This window comes from Suncus etruscus, chromosome X, assembly GCF_024139225.1.
Source record: "Suncus etruscus isolate mSunEtr1 chromosome X, mSunEtr1.pri.cur, whole genome shotgun sequence".
Taxonomy (NCBI): domain Eukaryota; kingdom Metazoa; phylum Chordata; class Mammalia; order Eulipotyphla; family Soricidae; genus Suncus; species Suncus etruscus.
This window is the reverse complement of record NC_064868.1, coordinates 31359083-31378370: the sequence shown is the minus strand read 5'-3', so window position 1 is coordinate 31378370 and position 19288 is coordinate 31359083. Positions and strand designations below refer to the sequence as shown.

At 35.2% G+C, this 19288-nt stretch overlaps 1 protein-coding gene across 1 annotated transcript in view; it reads left to right on the top strand.

Annotated features, from left to right (window-relative positions):
- The window catches only part of DMD (dystrophin), a 2686579-nt gene that overhangs the window by 980654 nt on the left and 1686637 nt on the right, over window positions 1–19288 (top strand). Inside the window, exons 25-28 of the mRNA XM_049766737.1 lie at window positions 1312–1467; window positions 9743–9913; window positions 11006–11188; window positions 17172–17306. Coding sequence (XP_049622694.1) covers window positions 1312–1467; window positions 9743–9913; window positions 11006–11188; window positions 17172–17306 — 645 coding nt within the window. The remainder of the gene's footprint in view (window positions 1–1311; window positions 1468–9742; window positions 9914–11005; window positions 11189–17171; window positions 17307–19288) is intronic.

Genomic DNA, 19288 nt, shown 5'->3' with positions numbered 1-19288 from the left:
TTCCAGTCCATGTCTGGAGACATTTTTGTTGGTTGCAACTTGGGCTGCAGTTAGTATTGCTGGTTTATGGTAGGTAGAGGGCAGGAAAGTTTTTTTATATCTAACCCTACACAGACCAATCCGTAATCGTTAATGAATTATCCAGTCTGCATGATTGTAACTACCAAAGTACAGTTAAACAGATGAAAAGTAGAGGACATTTGTCTTGTCTCCACTCTCACTTTTAAGATTATTTTAGTACTTAAAGGTAGAAATATTTTAATATATGGAAGTAAAATAAAGGTAAAATGTTTGATTTAAAGGTAAATCGTTTTTGAGATTTTTGTGGCCTCTATTATAAATGATTGGTCATACTAAGTTCTTTTATCCATGTCTAGGGCAAATAATCACAACATTACACACTGTGGATTCTTCAAGTAGTTTTCATTACGTCATCCTCATGTTGTAGAAAAAAAGAATTGCTTTTGGTGGTGGGAACGTTGCACTGGTGAAAGGGGTATTCTGTTTATGATTGAAACCCAACTGCAATCATGCCTGTAATCATGGTGCCTAAAGATTTTATATATAAAAATCCTTAAAAAATCTTCCATGTGAGGCTGGAAGATGCACAGTGGTTAGAGATCAATTACAGACACCATATGCCCCTAAAACACTGCCAGAGTGAATCCTGTGTCCCAGACACTTCATAACAAGAGCATCATTGTATCGTGAGGTACTGGCATTGAAACTCTGTTCCTGTTGTCTAATAGTCACTGGTGGTGTTCCTGACCCTCATAAGTACATCTTGGTAGTCTCGTATCCTCCCAAATAATCTTCTTTCCAAAGATTTATCAACAACTTTAACTCATATCCATCATGCTGTAAGCAATTGTAATATCATTGAAAACTATTTTAAATAGTATTGTATAAGCCCATGATTTTCACATCTCTTTCTATCATGATATACTGATATAGTTATTTTATATCTGGTCTAAGTAGAATCCAGGTAATTCTTGACTTTTTTAATACTCTAATCAGAGCTGGTGGATTGCTTAAAGAGATAATAAACAGCTTTGCAGGTAAGAGCCCTGAGTTCAAGTCCAGGCACAGCATGCCACCCTGAACACAGCTACTGGTCACCCCTACTACAAGAATACCAACAATAATGGCATCCCCATTTCTTTTCAAGGTTGACTGGTATATTTATATTGACTTTCATGTTTTAAGAATGAAATTCATGGTAATGTCACAGTACTGAATTATGTTTCCTATAGTACTTCCTATATGTTGTGAGCATTTTTTAATCTAGCTTACATTGAATTATTTTCTTAGCTTCTTGTCAGTGATATTCAGACAATACAGCCCAGTCTAAACAGTGTCAATGAAGGTGGGCAGAAGATAAAGAGTGACGCAGAGGCAGAGTTTGCTTCTAAACTGGAACTTGAGCTCAAACAGCTTAATACTCAATGGGACCACATGTGCCAGCAGGTATGATATCACCACTCTCATTGTGCCTTGACTTTATTTTATTTAGAATGTCCTATCATCATTGCTTCTTTTCTGAATCGCATCTCAGTAGGGTGGAAAGACAGCTCAGAGGGGCAGAGTGTGATATATTGCATTGGATACAGGCCCCACATGCCACACTCCAGCACATAGGTACTGTCTTGTTGGTCCCTGGAGAACCATTGAGGTCACCACTTCCAAAAATATTTATTGATGATATTGTAAATTAATTCAAACTGGCTTTTGTCTATCATATAAAATATTTCTATGATCCATATTTTAAGTAGTGCATATTCTTCATGAGGATCTGATAATGATCTTCAATACAATATTCCTACCAAAATAGAATATATTTAAGTATTATTTTCCTTGAATGTCTTCTCTAATGCACAACTTTACAGTACTGGTTGAATTGGCAAAATATATGTTATATTTGAATACTTTGTAGAGATCTAAAATAATGTATGTATGTCTATGCATGATCATGAGACATAATTTTTATATTTCATAAGACAAATAAAGGTGATTTCTTCAGTAGAGTTACTTTAAGGAAAGAATTGACAAGAAAATCTAGAGAAGCCAGTGGAAAATAAACAAAACCACTACGCACACCTTCAAATGTTCCTCATTCTTACATTGCAGCAAATTGCTTATGTACTATATTTTTAATTTTCAAGATTAAAGTCTGAAAAAACAAATACAGATACCAGCAACATATTTAAATACCTCTTTTCAAAAGGTGAGACTGTGACCTAAAGCAGTAATTATTTTTATAACATCAATCCCCTTTCTGAAATTAATGAGATATTTCCTTTAGTGTGTATTTGAGGCAGGCAGTCTTCGATTATTTCAGTCACCTTTTAAAGTTGAAAAAGAAATCATGCCAAAAGGTAAAATCAAAATTTGAAAAAGAAAGGAATTTATGAAGGTAAAAACCAAGGCATGTCACCTTGCTAATATTGTCACTGACTAATACCCAATACTTCTATTAACATCCCATATATGAGCTAGCCTTAGGGTGACCAGCTTGCTTTCTCCTGGAGTTTACCGGTTCCAGAAGGGTTGTTCAGGGAAAATTACTACTTAAATAATAGTTTTTTTTTTTTTTGCCCTCTTATGTTTTCTGGAAAGGAAATGTGAAAGGCAGTAGTTTGCTTAGCGTCTTCAATGAATAAATAGAAAGAAAACACCATTTTATTTAGAGCAAGGGGAGGAAACAATGGCAAGAAATGTATCAAGTCTAAATGATTACTGACACCTCACAGTTCTTCATGTTTATGAATTGTAACTGTTAAAGCACGCCTGCTCTTTAAATGCCCTTGTTTGATACCTTCTGTCTGCCATAAAATGTGCTTAGACTTTATTATTCAAGACAAGCATCGTAAACATACTTGCCGGTTGCAGTAAAAAAATAAAAAAAAAATCCACACTTCCCGGTCTAGCTCTTATCTCCTTCTAGAATCACTCTGCATTCCCCTGTAGTGTTATCAGCCTGCCCATGAATGCGTGTGCGTTTTTTCACCAAATGATCAAGGTTTTTTGGAGCAAGGAATTAAGCTCATGTCTTAAAAAGTGTGAAGCCAGGCTTAGACCTGGGGATCAGTTATGGGCTCCATTTTCTAGAGAATGGAAAAGAAATACAAAATTCTGTATTTTATAATTAGCTACCAGAGAATTGTGTGGTGCTATGCTTGGTTAAACATGACTGCTCTGGGTCTCAAGCAGTAGCTCTTGCCCTGAATGTGGTCAACCTAGGTTTGATCGCCTGAATCCTGAATCCTTGTCCTGACCTTCACAAAGTGTGGTCCCTGAGTGGAGAGCCAGGAGTGAGTAATGAGCAGATAGATGTAGCCCCCAAACATAAATAACAGTCAAAAGATAATTCTTCATTTATCTTTTGGTACTAGAATTTGGAAACCAAATAATTAGTACCTACGTTGTATAAAACCCGATATATTTGAAGATCTTTTGAGACTTCATAATCTGGTATTATGGGAATAGGATGGATGGGATGATTTCCAAATCTTTAAGTTTTATATCCAACTATTTATAACTGGGTTCTTGCTATTTCTCAAATACGAAGATTTTAATTATTATGATAAGCTACATATGAAAGGTTCATACTCAAAGAATACAAGTAGGGAAGGATGAAGAATAGAGGGAAGGGTGTTTCTAACTATGTACACATATGCCAGAGCAATGATCTGACATGTAAAGTGCTTGCCTTCTACCTGAGCACACCTGGCATCTATCCCATGAGCACTGACAGGAGTAATTCCTGAGTACAGAATCAGAAGTAAGTCCTGACCACTGATGGATGTGATCCCAAACTCAGAAAATGTATGCATAATTTAGATCTTCCTGTTCTAGATTTATTAAAGTAGTTAATCATATATTGTTAATGTATAATTTATTTGAAAAGGGATTTCTATTTTCTATATTATTACATATTTGTTTAACTACACCATTATTATATATTTTATATCATCTTCACAGGGGAATCATATTTAGTATCCCAGTTGAGGATATAGTTTGCTAGAGAACATAGAAAGTAAATCAGTTAACAGCATACAGATGCCTAGCAATAATGCCAGTCAGAATTCTAAATTACAACGAACATTCTAGAGTAGAACACAGGAACATGAAACTTACTTTTAAATTTACTCATCTTTAAAGTCTTTTCTGAAGAGGTGGAAAGGAAAGTCAATGCTTGTGTGTGTGTGTGTGTGTGTGTGTGTGAGGAAGCTTACACACTTGGATAAATGAGATTCTGGGAGAAGATTATGAGGCAGGGGCAGAGAGAGAGTCCATTTGAGAATCTCCAAAAAACTATTGTAACCAGGCTCATGAAGACAGGTGAATACGTGTTGGAACTCAGTGTGAGGAATGAACTATGTTCATGAGTCACAGCCGGTCCTTTGTTTAGGTGTCAGCTTCCTTGGAAAGATGTTAGACATATACCTGGTGGTATAATGTGGTGTAAAAGTGCTTTGTGTAGGGCCTTGTGTAGGGCCTTTGTGTAGGGAGGCATATGCCTTGTACCTGGCTGACACAGCTTTTATTCCCCAGCACCCCTTATTTACCCCTTAGCACTAATAGGAGTAATCCCTGAGATCAGAGCCAGGAGTTAGCCTTGAGAACAGCCACGTGGAGCCAAAATAACAACCACCAACAAAAGTTTATTAACAAAAGTGCTATGTGATCTGTCCTGTTTGCAAAAGATTCCAGGATTTCACATGGAAGACTTAGAACTTGCAGTAGTGTAGCTGGAAATACTATTGGCAAGAATAGGAGGAATATTCATGTAGATTGAGAAATAATGCATACATTTTAATGCTATGTTCCTCTGCCATATAGCTTTACAATTTATTATTTGGCTATTATCAAATTCTTCCCAATTTTTTCAGATTCTTGCACAAAATTAGAGCTGCTATCTATAATATTAGTCGATTTCATTACTACTTATACTCTGTGCACAGTCTCACAATTAACATAAGAAACATATAAGTTTTCCTGGCAGGCTGGGTCAGAGTGCTCATCTGTTTGGATTTTGTTGTTGCTTCTTCATGCACAGTCTCCTGCAAGCTTATGGTCCACACTGTTTCTGCATTAGGGTTACATAGCCACATCTTTTTCTTGATTCTGCCCCAGCAATTAAAGTGAGACTCCCTAGGGAGGCTGACTTTTCAATTAAGGAACCCACAGTAACATGTACCCCTGATAGTTGCTCCATCTGACCAGGGCACATGTTTTCCTTTATTTTCTCTGATTCTATTAGAAATGGCTGTGCTTGTTGAAGAAGTCTGCATGTCAAATATCCCTGAGGGAGGAAGGTGAGGCAGTGCTCAAGTCTGTTTAGAGTTTGGTGCTTAGATCAATGTGTTAGCTCTGCTTCATTAACTAGAAAAAGAGAAGACTCCAGGAGGGAAAGGGTACGCAAAATGAATGAGCTTAGGAGAGGAAAGTATCCTTTGAAGAATTGGACACGCCTCAGGAATTCAGGTCTGGTGTGTGAATTTGTAGGAGCGAACTCATATCTTACAATGAGCCCATTTCATCAGATACTCTTTCCAACCATTCTTGGCCCATTGCTTCGGGTAGAAATTTCGAAGGAGGAAGCATTTCCTGTGGCTGCAGAGGCAGACAGTGTGTTCAAATCACAGGAACTCAGGAAATACCTGATTATATATGTTTTCCTATTACCCCATCATGACTATGTGAGGACCCTGTAAACATTGCTTCATTGCTTAGTGCTTTGTCATGTTTTTCCAGTGTGTCTGCTCAAAAGCATTTTATAATAATTGAATCACCTACATGTGCTGTTATAATTGAATAATATTTTATATACTTATAGCATATATTTATAAATATATATTTAATTACTTTATTTTATATATTAATATATTTTATTTTCTTAAAATATTGTTTAATATATTTTATAAATATATATTTATATATAAGATATTTATAATAATTGAATGAGCCTACATAGATCTATTTCTAGCACATGGAACCTACTCTGCATATTTGCTAAAGGAAGTGGTGATGGCACAGGCATACTTGAACCTATCTGAATCGCAAAGCTTGGGGATTATAAATAATGTCTGGTTACATATGTTCAGTGATATTTTTACATTTATAAGGACAGTTTTCAAGAAATACTTGTCTAGGATTCAGGTAAATATATTTGGGAAACTTGTAGCTCATTCTTTTCCCTCTCCTTACTAGACCTTTGTGGGCCAGTTAGCCAAAGACCCCTGGGCCACTCTGTTATTTCTTAACCCATTAGCCTCTAGCTCATTGTACTTCTGCTATAATTCTTGGAATTTTCAGGACCCAACATGGTGATTCTGCCTCATTCTGATATCTCAGCTCCTTTATGCCTCTTCCAGGGATTTTTGTCTCCTGTTCCTCCTCAGCTACCCATTCCTAATAGCACAAATTACTTGTTGCCATTACAAGTAATTTCTCTAACATCCCTTTCATCCACTAGCCACCAGTATCTTCTCGAGCTTTTTCCCCCCAAAGCCAACCACTCCATTTTTCAATCTTAATGGGCTAGCAAAATGATAGAATTCCCTCATTGCTTCTCATCTTTTTGCCACTTCTGACTTGAGAGATTTTAGTTAGGGTCATTCTATCTTATTTTACTTTATTTTCTTGTTTTGGGGGAAGTTACACCTGGCAATGCTCGGGTTACTCTGGGCTCAGTACTCAGGAATTACTCCCGGCAGGATTAAGAGGATAATATGGGGTACTAGGAATTTAACCGTGCTGGCTGTATTCAAGGCAAGGACCCAACTAGCTGTAATAATTCTCCAGCCCGTAATGTCTATTTTCATTATGATTAGCTATATTTGCTTTTCACCTCCGTTGTCATGTTCTCCCTTCCTGCATCAGCCCCCTCCCAATACCCCAATTTAATGAAACTTACTTTGATGATAGTCATTTGGTCAGGAGGGTAAACCTGGCTGAGGAGAAATCCATTATGCTACTTAGTCCCAAGTAGCTCCCTCAGTACTGGCAAGGCTTCTAGCTACATTTTTCAAAGCTTGGCAGGGGAAAATCAATAGAAAATGATGTGGGTGCTAAATATTAGATCTTCCCATTCTAGACAGTAAAAATAGAAAGAATTTTCTCTTTGATCTGTGAAGTAGAAGCAGTGTAATCTATGAAAACTAGTGGGATACTGGGCTGTTTAAGGCTAGACTCTTAGTAATACTAGCATGAAAATGGTAGTTTGGAAAAAATGATAATTTTACCCCAAAACATTTGACAGAATGTTATCTAAAGAGCAAGACCACTAACATATCTTTCTCACTAACCATGGAGAAAGAATTTGTAAGTCACCTTGGAAATTATCTGATCCAATTAGCTAAGAAGCTACAAATGAAGAGGAAAGTATCTCTCTTATAGTTTGCTAACAACTGAATCCAGAAGCCCTTATGTTATTGCTAGTCTGTGGGCTCTCTTCTCAACATGACTTTTTATAGCCTCTCCCATTGGAATATATTAAATCTTGGGCCTGGGTTGTAGCTCGGAAGGCTGGAGTGTGTTGAGGGTTCAAATCCTGAGAAAACACAATTCTTTGAGGTTGTCTAGGTGAACGCCCCCCAAAAAATCAAAAATGAATAAAGCAACCGCTGATCCAATCTTCTGATTTAGTTTTATAGTACAGTATCATATATGTTACTTGACATCTTTGATTATGTTATTTTACTTACTCTAATATATTGAAAGCTTGAACAGCTGCCTCAAAATATTATAGAAAAGGAGCAGAAGTAGAAATTTAATGACATGTTTGCTTAGACCTATTACATGCTTATTAGATAAATAAAATTGTATATAATTTTGGTCATAATTAGTCAGATATGTTCTGTTAACATCGACAGATAGAAAGCTTTATATTTTAATAGCATAACATAACTGGGAGAGAAAAGTACTTCAAATAGCTTAAACTTAACTGTTTAAGTTTTATATTTTAACCTCAGTATTTTCTATTTTATAAAATAGTTTAAACTTAACATTCACCCAGGAGAGTCAAGATTTAGAGTAGTTTAACTATTTTATACTTAAGGTCGTTGTCAAACTAGGAGGAAATGATGATATGAGGATGTACATTTGTACAATTTAGAATCTGGTAGAGTATGAAAGGGTTTTGTATTAAGTTCTGTACTATAAATTGTTTTTTATGGTAGTTTTCTTCCTTAAAATATAGTTTTCTTAATCCCAATGAGAATGACTTACTTTGACTAGATTTACATGTGAGAATAAAAGAGGGTACTAAATCATTTTAATGATAAATTGAGATGTTTTCCCTTAGTATGATCAAACGAGTACATTTTACCAAGCCATTTGTCTGCTACATAATTTTTATTAGGTGTTTTACATTTTCTGTTTTATGATTAATAAGTCATATATCATACTGTAAGATATTTAGAACTTCAGGAGCTGGAGCAGTAGTCCAGCAGGTAGGGTGCCTGCCTTGCATGCAGTTTTCGGCCCTCAAGCCCAACCAAGATTGATTGCCTAAGTTCCAAGTCATGAGTACCATAATCCCTGAGCACCAAAAGGTGTGGCTCAAAAAAGGAAAAATATATTTTGTATTTCAGACATTTTAAGGCTTCAGAAAGCCCATCTCCTATTACTGCACCCACTGTTTTGAAACTCGCTTTTTAAACTTAAAATTATATATTGAACAACTTTTTGCTTCAGTGAAGATGTATATATCACAATTTATTTTAATCAGTCATTCGTGAAAGTGCATTTGGGTTTGTTTCTATTATACTGTTGCGTTCAAAATTGAAAACTACAATTCATCTCTCTATACTTTGTTTTTTTGTGGTTCATTATTGAAATTGGAAGGTACACTTAGATTTATGACTATACATGTTCTAATACATTTTCCCATTTATTGTCTAAAAATATGTTGAAGGTTTCCCAAAAAGTCACATATATTTCTGCTAGTTTACATGTGATAATTGTTAATAATTTGTATTTATTTTTGGTTTTTGGGTCACACCTGGCAGCGCTCAGGGGTTCCTCCTGGCTCTATGCTCAGAAATCGCTCCTAGCAGTCATTGGGGACCATATGGGATGCCGGAATTTGAACCACCAACTTTCTGCATACAAGGCAAATGCCTTACTTCCATGCTATCTCTCTGATCCCAATAATTTGTATTTTTAAACTATATAATACTGAGTTTACTTTCATATATATGTCACCATCTTTGCATTATTATATATGTACCATCTTTTAGAATTTTTTGATGATATTTGTGAACATACCCTTTATTTTTATTTTCTTATTTCTGAGGATTTTCTATTGGTATATTATGGTAAGTAGCTAGAATGGTTGAAGCTGTAAAACGTTATCTACGAACACAAAGAATTATTACATCTTTTGTGCCAATGAATTTACTTTTCCAACTGAAACATATTAGGAAAGCAGTTTGTTTTTCCTCACTTCTCAATTCAAAGAAAAACATTGCCATCCACAACAGCTAAATTATAGTTATAGGGGAATTTGTTCATTTTATTAAGAACACCCAGCAAATTGCTTTATTTCATTTTCACAATTGTGTGAAATTAAGTGCATCCAATCATGATGAGTTATTTTCCTCATTCACATAAGCTTTTAACTTCTTGTTTTGTTCTAGATAAACTTTCTATTAATTATAGACTGCTTAGTAGTCATTTAATGATGCTTTATGACTTTCAATATTCATTCTTTGCTTATGGGTTTGCTTCATGGAAGGTTTATGCCAGAAAAGAAGCCTTAAAAGGAGGTTTGGATAAAACTGTAAGCCTTCAGAAAGATTTATCAGAAATGCATGAATGGATGACACAAGCTGAAGAAGAATACCTGGAGAGAGATTTTGAATATAAAACACCAGATGAATTACAGAAAGCAGTTGAAGAGATGAAGGTAAAATAAACTAAATAAATAAGGAGAAATAAGCAACAATACTTGAAATCATGATTCTGCACAATTGGCTTTTTTTTTCTTTTGCTTTACAGTAGAAGACTATGTTGAATTACCTTTTTCATAACTCCCTAATAGCTATATATTTCTTTTTTGTCTTTCTTTTTTTTTAATTAATATCTTTATTTAAACACCTTGATTATAAATATCATTGTAGTTGGGTTTTAGTCATGTAAAGAACACCCCCTTTCACCAGTGCAACATTCCCATCACCAATGCCCCAAATCTTTCACCTCCCTACCACTACCCCCCATCCCCCGTCTCTACTCGAGACAGGTTTTCTACTTCCCTCATTCATTCACATTGTTATGACAGTTGTCAGTGTAGTTATTTATCTAACTGCACTTTTTGTAGTGAGCTTCATGTAGTGAGCTGGACCTTCCTCTGAGAGTATTGCATAAGTGTCTTTTATTTTTCTTAAAACCCATAGATGAGTGAGACTACTCTGCATCTATCTCTCTCCCTCTGACTTATTTCACTCAGCATAATAGATTCCATGTGCATCCATGTATAGGAAAATTTATGTTGAATTATCTTAACCTTTAGTTTGATGTATACAGTCCATAATTTGTATCTTTTATCTATTAAAAAGACATTACACTCACAGTATTAATGTTGAGGATCAGTATTAAAAAAATCAGCCACCCTTCGAATTATTACAATGGAACTACTGCATTCTACTTTTAAAATTGTCCTTTCATAGGACCCGAGTGATAGTACAGTGGGTAGGGCACTTGCCTTGCATGCAGCCAACCCAAGTTTGATCCTCAGCATCCTATATGGTTCCCCTAGCCCGCCAAGAGTGATTTCTTAGCTTAGATCCAGGAGTAGCTAATCGCTGAACACTGCCAGGTGTGCCCCCTTCCAAAAAGAAAATAAAAATTTTCTTTCAGTGTCTAATTTTATTCAGTCTCAGTTTGCAGAACTGATAGAAGTCAATGTCGGATATATTTGTACTAGTCGGAGCTGGTGAGGAAGAAATACGGCATATGTATTTTGGTATGTTGCATTCAGATGTTATTATTTATTTTTCAGAGAGCTAAAGAAGAGGCTCAGCAAAAAGAAGCAAAGGTGAAACTTCTTACTGAGTCAGTAAACAATGTCATTGCTCAAGCACCACCTGCAGCACAAGAGGCCTTAAAAAAGGAGCTTGAGACTCTAACTACCAACTACCAGTGGTTGTGCACCAGGCTGAGTGGGAAATGCAAGACTTTAGAAGTTAGTAGCTTTTCTGGATCTTTTTCATTAATAAGTCTATGTGTGACCAAATGAGCAGGGATTGTAGTTTAAGACTGCTTTGCTTCAAATTCCTCACTCAAAAATTCCTCATTCGTAAATTTGTAACTTTATGTCACTTGCTTAACTTGTATAGGCATGTTTAATTTTTGTGTAGTCAATAATACAGGTCATTTGGGTGCTGAGAAAAATAATAAGCTAAAATGTGTGTGCTATCATTCTGAAATATTCTAGGACTGGAGAGTAAATACAAGTGTAAAGGCATTTTCCTATAATGTGGTTGATTCTGGTTTGATCCTCTCTAGGCTGCAAATCGATTTCTGTGCACCACTAGGAGAGATCCCCTGATCACTACTGCCTGGGCCCTCTACTATGCCTCTCCACATGATCCCATTTTCTTCTGAAATGTCTTGCTATTTAGAAGTGAGCTTTCAGGGCCCATGATATAACACAAGTGGTACTTTTGATCCCTAGCACTACATGGTTCCCTATCATAGCTAAAAATGCTAAATATTTTTTTAAAAAGGCGTGAAAAAAAAAGAAAATGAACACTGGTGAAGTGATGGGGATTGCAACATTATATGACTTTAAAAAGGGGGGGTGAAGACAGATTTTTTAATTAGTGTTCTTTCCTAATTATCTTTCATATGTTTCTATCTTCTCTTCAATGCTTTGCTGATTTCTTTTTTTTGTTTGTTTGTTTGTTTGTTTGTTTATTCTGTTTTGTTTCTGGCCACAACAGGCAATGTTCAGAGATTACTACTGAATCTGCACTCAGGAATCATGCTTTGTGGCCTTGGGGGACCATATGGATGCCAGGGATCAAATGTGGGTCTTCTGCATGCAAAGCAAGCATCTACTTGCTGTACTACTGCTGTGGCCTTCAGTTCTGTTCTATTTAATTTATCTGTAAATTGCTTTTGTTTAACTTTATCACTTGATCTCTTAATAAGAGGACAACTGTTATCTTGAGAGTTCTTTTTTTATCGTTTAGATTATTTTATTTCTCTTAGTTTTTTTCATTCTTTCCAACGAAAAGGAAAACACTTCTATCTTTTATTATGATTCTCTTTATGATTGTATATATTTCTTTCTCTCCTTTATGAATTCTAGCTAATTAAAAAGTCTACAATTTTTAGATTCTCTCAGCTACCTATTGCATAATTTATCCATTAATGATATTTATACACATCTGTTCATTTAGGTGTTTATGCTCTTTATATTTTCCTATGATCACAATATAATGAATGGGTATTTATTTTTTAAGATTATGATTATTTCAGCTATATTTTGTGCTCTTAGATTTTGTGGATTTTATTTCTTCCTTTATTTAAATAACTTAAACTTCACAGTTTAATTGGTTGAGGAAAAATTAATGAGTATCAAGCATGAAATAAACATAGCATTCTAGTAGCTGGGGTTTTTTTTTTGTTTGTTTGTTTGATTGTTTGTTTTCGGGCCACACCCGTTTGGTGCTCAGGGGTTACTCCTGGCTAAGTGCTCAGAAATTGCCCCTGGCTTGGGGGGATCATACGGGACACTGAGGGATCGAACCGTGGTACTTCCTTGGCTAGTGCTTGCAAAGCAGACACCTTACCTCTAGCGCCACCTCGCCGGCCCCGCATTCTAGTAGCTGTAACCTGCCTTATTCAACCTGATTTTCTGCTAAGTGTTGGCTTCCTTCTGAGTGTTTTATTCTGATCCCATACATTCTCAATCACTTTTAATTATTAAATTTTAATTCCATTAAGTCTTGATCTCAGACTTTAATAACATCTTCCACAGTTAGATTAATATTGTACTATCAGCAGTTTTTATATGACTAGGAGGGGGAAATGATCTTTGTGTAATTTCTAGTGGTGATTTTTTTAGCATGGGAAATAATGAAAGATAATTATGGATAGCTTCTTTATCCATATTGGACTTCTTTTTATTTTGACTGTTCATCATTGTGATATTTTTGTTAATATACATACACCAATGATGAGTTTGTTATCATTCAACTTCAGTGGTTATCTCCACTGACATTTTCTTGTTCTCTGTAGTGTATGTGTTGCAGAACCTAGTTGGGTTTGACTTTGAACCATCCAAAAGGTCTCCTAGGTGTCCATTGGTCCTTGCAATTTTAACCTGAACTTCAGGCTGTTTTTGCTAATAGGCTTCTATTGCATTCACTGAAAATTGCATCCTTTTGACCCTTGCTTATTGTGATTCCCTGGAGCCTTAATTACCTCTCTTTTCAACTCAGTTTGATGTCACCCTTGTCTTATAACTCTTGCATGAGAGATGTGAAATTATGCATTTTACTCCTCTTTGGCCATATCAATGACTCACTGGGGAATGTATGTCACACATCCATTTCTGAACACAGCTGTCTGTTTGAATAGTGATATTCTTAGTTCTATAAAGGAAAGCAACTAAATGAGTTTTCTCTAGTAGTCTTTCACGAAAAGGTGAGGTAGAGGAATTGCTCAACCTGACAAATGCTTCACTCTTCAAGTTTCCCTAATGTCTTTATTAAGAGTCTCACTTTAAATCTGGGCTTGTAGAAACATGTAAGATTGTAGCCTCCTAAAACAAAACTAGACAAAACAAAACCTGTAACTCTAGTTTGAAAGCTCAAGAAATGAATTCTGATAGTGACTTTTACCATGAACCCATGAGTTTACATTTGTTATAAAATTCTTGAAATTCATTTTGAAAGCTCTAAATAAGGATGCCAGGTATGGATTTTACCATTGACTCCAAATTTTGATGCTTGATGTCAGTAGGCCTCCTAATATTGCCTGTACTCTTTTGTTTCTCATGTCACTTAAAGTAAGAATTGTTTATTCTGGAAATTCTTTCTGCACTGGGCAAAAAGGTTCCTGTCTTAAATTTTTGGTTTTTGTGTCTGCCAGAGTCCTCTACATGTGATGTCCTGCTATTATGTATGATAGACATGTAGGGTTTCGTTTCTTTTTAATAAATAGGTTCATATTTCCTAACTTAAATCTCAAAGATTACTATTGTCTTTGTTTATATCCTATAATTCAGTGGATCACAGTTGTGTAATTCTTATCTCTTGGCCAGAAAGTACACATTTTCATGTCTTTTCTTCTCCCTAGAATACATACCAGGTCTCTTTTCTCAGCCTGAAATAATACTGAATACTCGATCTTTTATATCACACACTGACAAACCAGCGTTTTAAGTTTGGTTTTACAACCTCTTAATACTTGATTTTCCTCCTTGTCTCTATCACTTGAGGACTTTTCATTCATGTCTCATAGATCAGAGATGAGTTGAAAATGCTTTCCTGTATGGATTATCTGTGATCTTAAATTGGCTGAGCAGGGCTGTGGTGGCTGTAACAGCAGCACCACCTGCCAATTTGGAAGTTTTCTTTTTCATTTATCTTCTCTTCAAAGCCACTTGGAAGTCTGTCATTGCAAAGTTATTTTGAGTTCCAACCTGTTTAGTTGAACAGTTAGTTTCATTACTTTTAGCTCCATATCAGGCTACAAGACTGTTTTATTTTGCAAAGGTGACCTAGAAAGCTGGTACGTTCAGCCACTGCAGCTGTGTCTTTCAGACACATGGAGGACACCAGAGGCCATCCATCCTGATGGGTAAATCAGCAAGGTAGTTTCTTACCCCAGTCTGCAGTGGAGTTAATAAGACACATTACCAAGAACATCTCCTTATCTTCAAAGCTCTATCGTACCCTTGGGTATGTAAGGTGATATGTATATTTTCCCTGCTGGGATACTTGCCCAGAAGGAATGCAGCCTGTAGTCCAGCAGGAATAGGAAATGACCCAGATGTCAGATTTTTATCACCTTTTAACGAACAATAACTCATTTCTTTTTCAATGATAAACTGTACATAAAATCCCAGGCCACTGCTATTTCAATGGATACTGCGATTCAGTTATACAGTGAATGACCTTCTTTCGTTTCAAGGGCTCAAAACAATGGTGACATACTGGAAATCACATTGAATTTTAGTTTTTCTTAAAATTAAGTCTGCTCCCTACGGTTTTATTTTTGCTGCTGGCAGTAGAGGCTTAGCAGGTGAAAGCGAATATACTACAAAGTTCACAGATAGGCCCTGTGTTTACAGTATGAAAGCCACTATATTGTGATGGTTATTGCTGTTGCTGTTGTTTAGGTTTCAGGGTTTTACCTGGTGATGCTCATGGGTTACTTCTAGCTCTGCATTTGGGAATCACTCCTGGCAGGTGTGGGGGAACTTTTGGGATACCAGTAATGGAAGCTGAGTTAGATAGATGTACCTTACCTGCTGTACTAGCTCTCTGGCCCAGAATGTGGTTATTCATGTATTTTTTCTATTGTATCTCCCTGCATTTTTTCCTGAAAAATAGCACCATTGTCCAGAAATTTCCCTTTCTTAAACATTCCTTCCAAAATATGTTTTGACATTTGTGAATGCCTAAACACAATATTGCTGAGTTTTTTGCTTGTTTTGAGCATTATACAAATGGGCAATTTTAGCAAGTAGTTTCCTAGAGTATCCTTTTTTTTTCTCACCATATCTTAGTATGAGATTAATCCTTGACTAATTTATTCATATTCACAATTGAGGCAGTATATTCACATTCTCTTTCCAGTGAACATTGAGATTACTTTTCTATTTTCTAATTTGTGTTATCACAAAAAAGTGCTGAAATGAACATTTTTGCAAGCTTCTTTGTTTTCCATGCAGAGCAGTTTCTCTGAGGATATGTACTAAAAAAGGGAGATACTGGGTTTTAGAATATGTGAGCAATTCTCCATTGCTGAAAATGACAAGTTATTTTTAAAAATGGTCATTACAGTATTCACAGTCATGAGCAATAAATAAAAATTCATGCTAATATATAACTTGTTTCACGCATGGAAACCTGAAGCATATCATTGTGCAAGTCAAAATTATACATATTTTAATCTTTATGCATATGTATACCTCAGCCCAATAATTATTTATATTTCATTATTACTAATGAACTTCGACATATTTTCATAAACTTATTGGGTATACATGCATCTTTTAACTTGAAATACTGGCATTGGATTTCCTTTCATTGTTCTGTTTATTTGTCCTTTATCTTTTGGATTTTTGGCATTCCTTTTATAGTCTTATTCATCAGTTGCAATTTTTGCAAATGCTTTCAAGTTTGAGCTATTTTTCAAATACTAATGAATAGCTTTTAATTTTAACAGAATCAAGTTAATTCATCTCTGTCTTGTGAGCATTTTTTCAAAAATGTCTTAAACTATTCTTCCTCATTTCAAGGTCAGAAAAATAATCTAGCTTTTTCTCTATCAATATCAATCTTAAAGTTCTGTTTGAAACTATGAATAATTTTGGATATTAAATATTTTAAAAAGTATGCAAAGGCTATTTAATGTAATATAGTATTGAAATAATATTTTTGGTACTATAAGTATAAGAAATAATTTGAATTACAGAAATATCTAAGTTCATGGTGCTGCTTACCACAGATTTATAACAGAAAGTACGAGATAATCATGACTATTATTTAGGAAACAAATACATGATCACTTATCTAAGATCTTAGATTTTCTTAAAGGACACTATTTATAAATTCTTCCTTTTAGTTTTAAATTATATATGCTAAATCTAAAGGATAGCAAAGAAAAGAGGTAATAATTTATATGTTGAATATTAAATATATGCATGTACTATAGGTATTTATTTATATATTTTATAGAGATGTTATTAATGTGTTATTTTATTTTAAAAAGTAAATTGTTGAATTTTAAATTCATTCATTATTTGTAATTATATACATATTAGATCATCATATCTAAATGACTGGTGGTACCAAGCCAAGTGATGTAAAACAGACATTATATTCATTTTGGAAATTTTATAAATGGGAATATAAGTCTCATATTCACTTTTCCATTAAAATATTTAATCTGTTTTATATACATATATATATATATTTCTTTCTTAGGAAGTTTGGGCATGTTGGCATGAGTTACTATCATACTTGGAGAAGGCAAACAAGTGGCTTAATGAAGTAGAATTGAAACTAAAATCTACTGAAAATATTCCTGGTGGAGCAGAGGAACTCTCAGAGGTGCTAGTTGTAAGTTGTAAATTTATCCACATTATAATTTATATGCAGCTTTGAAAAATATCAAGTACTAACCACAGAAAATGAAGTCAAGGCAAAGTGCCCAGAAAATGTGGTTATTCTCCCTCACCCAGCACTGATTCTTTAGATGTCATTATTTCCACCAATAAACTTCCAGTCTCAGGAATTTTTGTTTGTTTTTGTTTTGGGGCCACACCCGGAAGTGCTCATGGCTTACTCCTGGCTCGGCACTCAGAAATCACTCCTGGCAGGCTAAGGAAACCATATGGGATGCCTGGAATTGAGCCAGGGTCTTTCCCAGGTTGGCTGTGTGCAAGGCAAATGCCCTACCATTGTGATATCATTTCAGCCCCCCAAGTCTCAGGATTTTAAACATTTTAGTAACCTCTAATAGGAAACACTTGCTTTTTCTTATGACACTAAAGTTGTGTTAACACTTCATTTAAATTTATATTGCATGCCCACAAAGATATTTTGAATGTACATTTTTTTCTTTTGAGTATAGTTAAACAGGGTCAAAAATCTAAAACTTTCTGTCCAGTCTTAAAAAAACATTTTGCATAATTGACATATAGAGGCTCGAATTATTTAGAATCATAAATTTGCACTTTATAGTCAAGCTTTGACATTGAATTGCATATATTAAACTTTTACACACTTTTGCATGTAATGAGTCTTATTACATTTCCAAGTTTGATTTTGAAGGCCATTAAAAGGTATAATTAGAGTCTGAAACATAATACAAGTATTTCAAGCACTTTTTTAGTGTCGCACTGACCCCAATTTGAATCCCAGGTGCCACCAGGGGTCGCTCCTGAGCACAGAACCAGGAATAGCCCATAAGCACATGGGCCCACCCGCCCACAAAGTAAAATTCAAAGTGCACATTTTCAGGGTAATTATATTAATATTAGTCATTTAAATGATATGCATTTTATTCTACTTTTGGTCATTTTCCAGATGCAATTTATATGTAACATTACTATTTAATTTGTGTATTGAGACTTCCCTAGCCTCAGTGACTCTACTAACATCATGTATAGAAATTAATACAGTTGTGAAGGTGATATAAAATGTCTCCTAGAATAAAACTGGAGTTTTAGAACAGTCATAGCACAAATGCATGTATCATTATATCTAACATCCTTATTTTCCCAAGAGAATGATAAAACTTTACGGGGTGTCAGCGAACAGTGGGGACAGCCTTAATTGGACAGTCCTTTTGGACCTGTGTCATTCAGAAGTGTTCATTTATCAAACATTCATTTGAATCAGTGGTGCTATACAACTTCCAATAAAAATGAAGCCAAATTATACTGCCCAATGAAAGCACAGTGTCCTGAACAAACGAGGTAGTAATGCTGTCATCCTATTAACTGGCCAGATTGAAACGAATCATCTTCCTTTTTATTGCTTTCCTGTCAAAATACAGCTGCTCTACCTCTGGGTCATTATTTTTTGGAACTGGGAAAGGCAAAGGGTTTTCTTCTCAAAAGTCTGTGGCTTTGACAAATAAATTTAGAAAGAAACTCTGTTCTAGACTTTCTTACTGCATATATACAGTCAGAATCATGCCACTTGTTCATCTCTGGCCACAGTCACATCCCTAAGGGCAATATGGAGCATTTTACTCTTTTAAAAAATACTATTTGAAGTATCCTTGCCTTTAAATAGGCAGATTTGAAAAATAAGGTGATTGTTGAGTGATATTTACCATATTTTTTGCTCTATAAGACGCACCTGGCCATAAGACGCACATATTTTTTAGATGCTCTCCTCCCCTGCACTCAGGCTTCAGTTCTAGTTGGCAATGCGCCATAAGATGCACTTTTTGGGGGGAAAATACAGTAAATTTGTATCTACAGTATTGTGATAATTTCATGTCTATCTAGAGAGAGCAACACAATATTTTTATAGGCAGCAATGCTATTTTATGTTTTAGAATCACAATGAAATAAAGGTTAAATAGCATG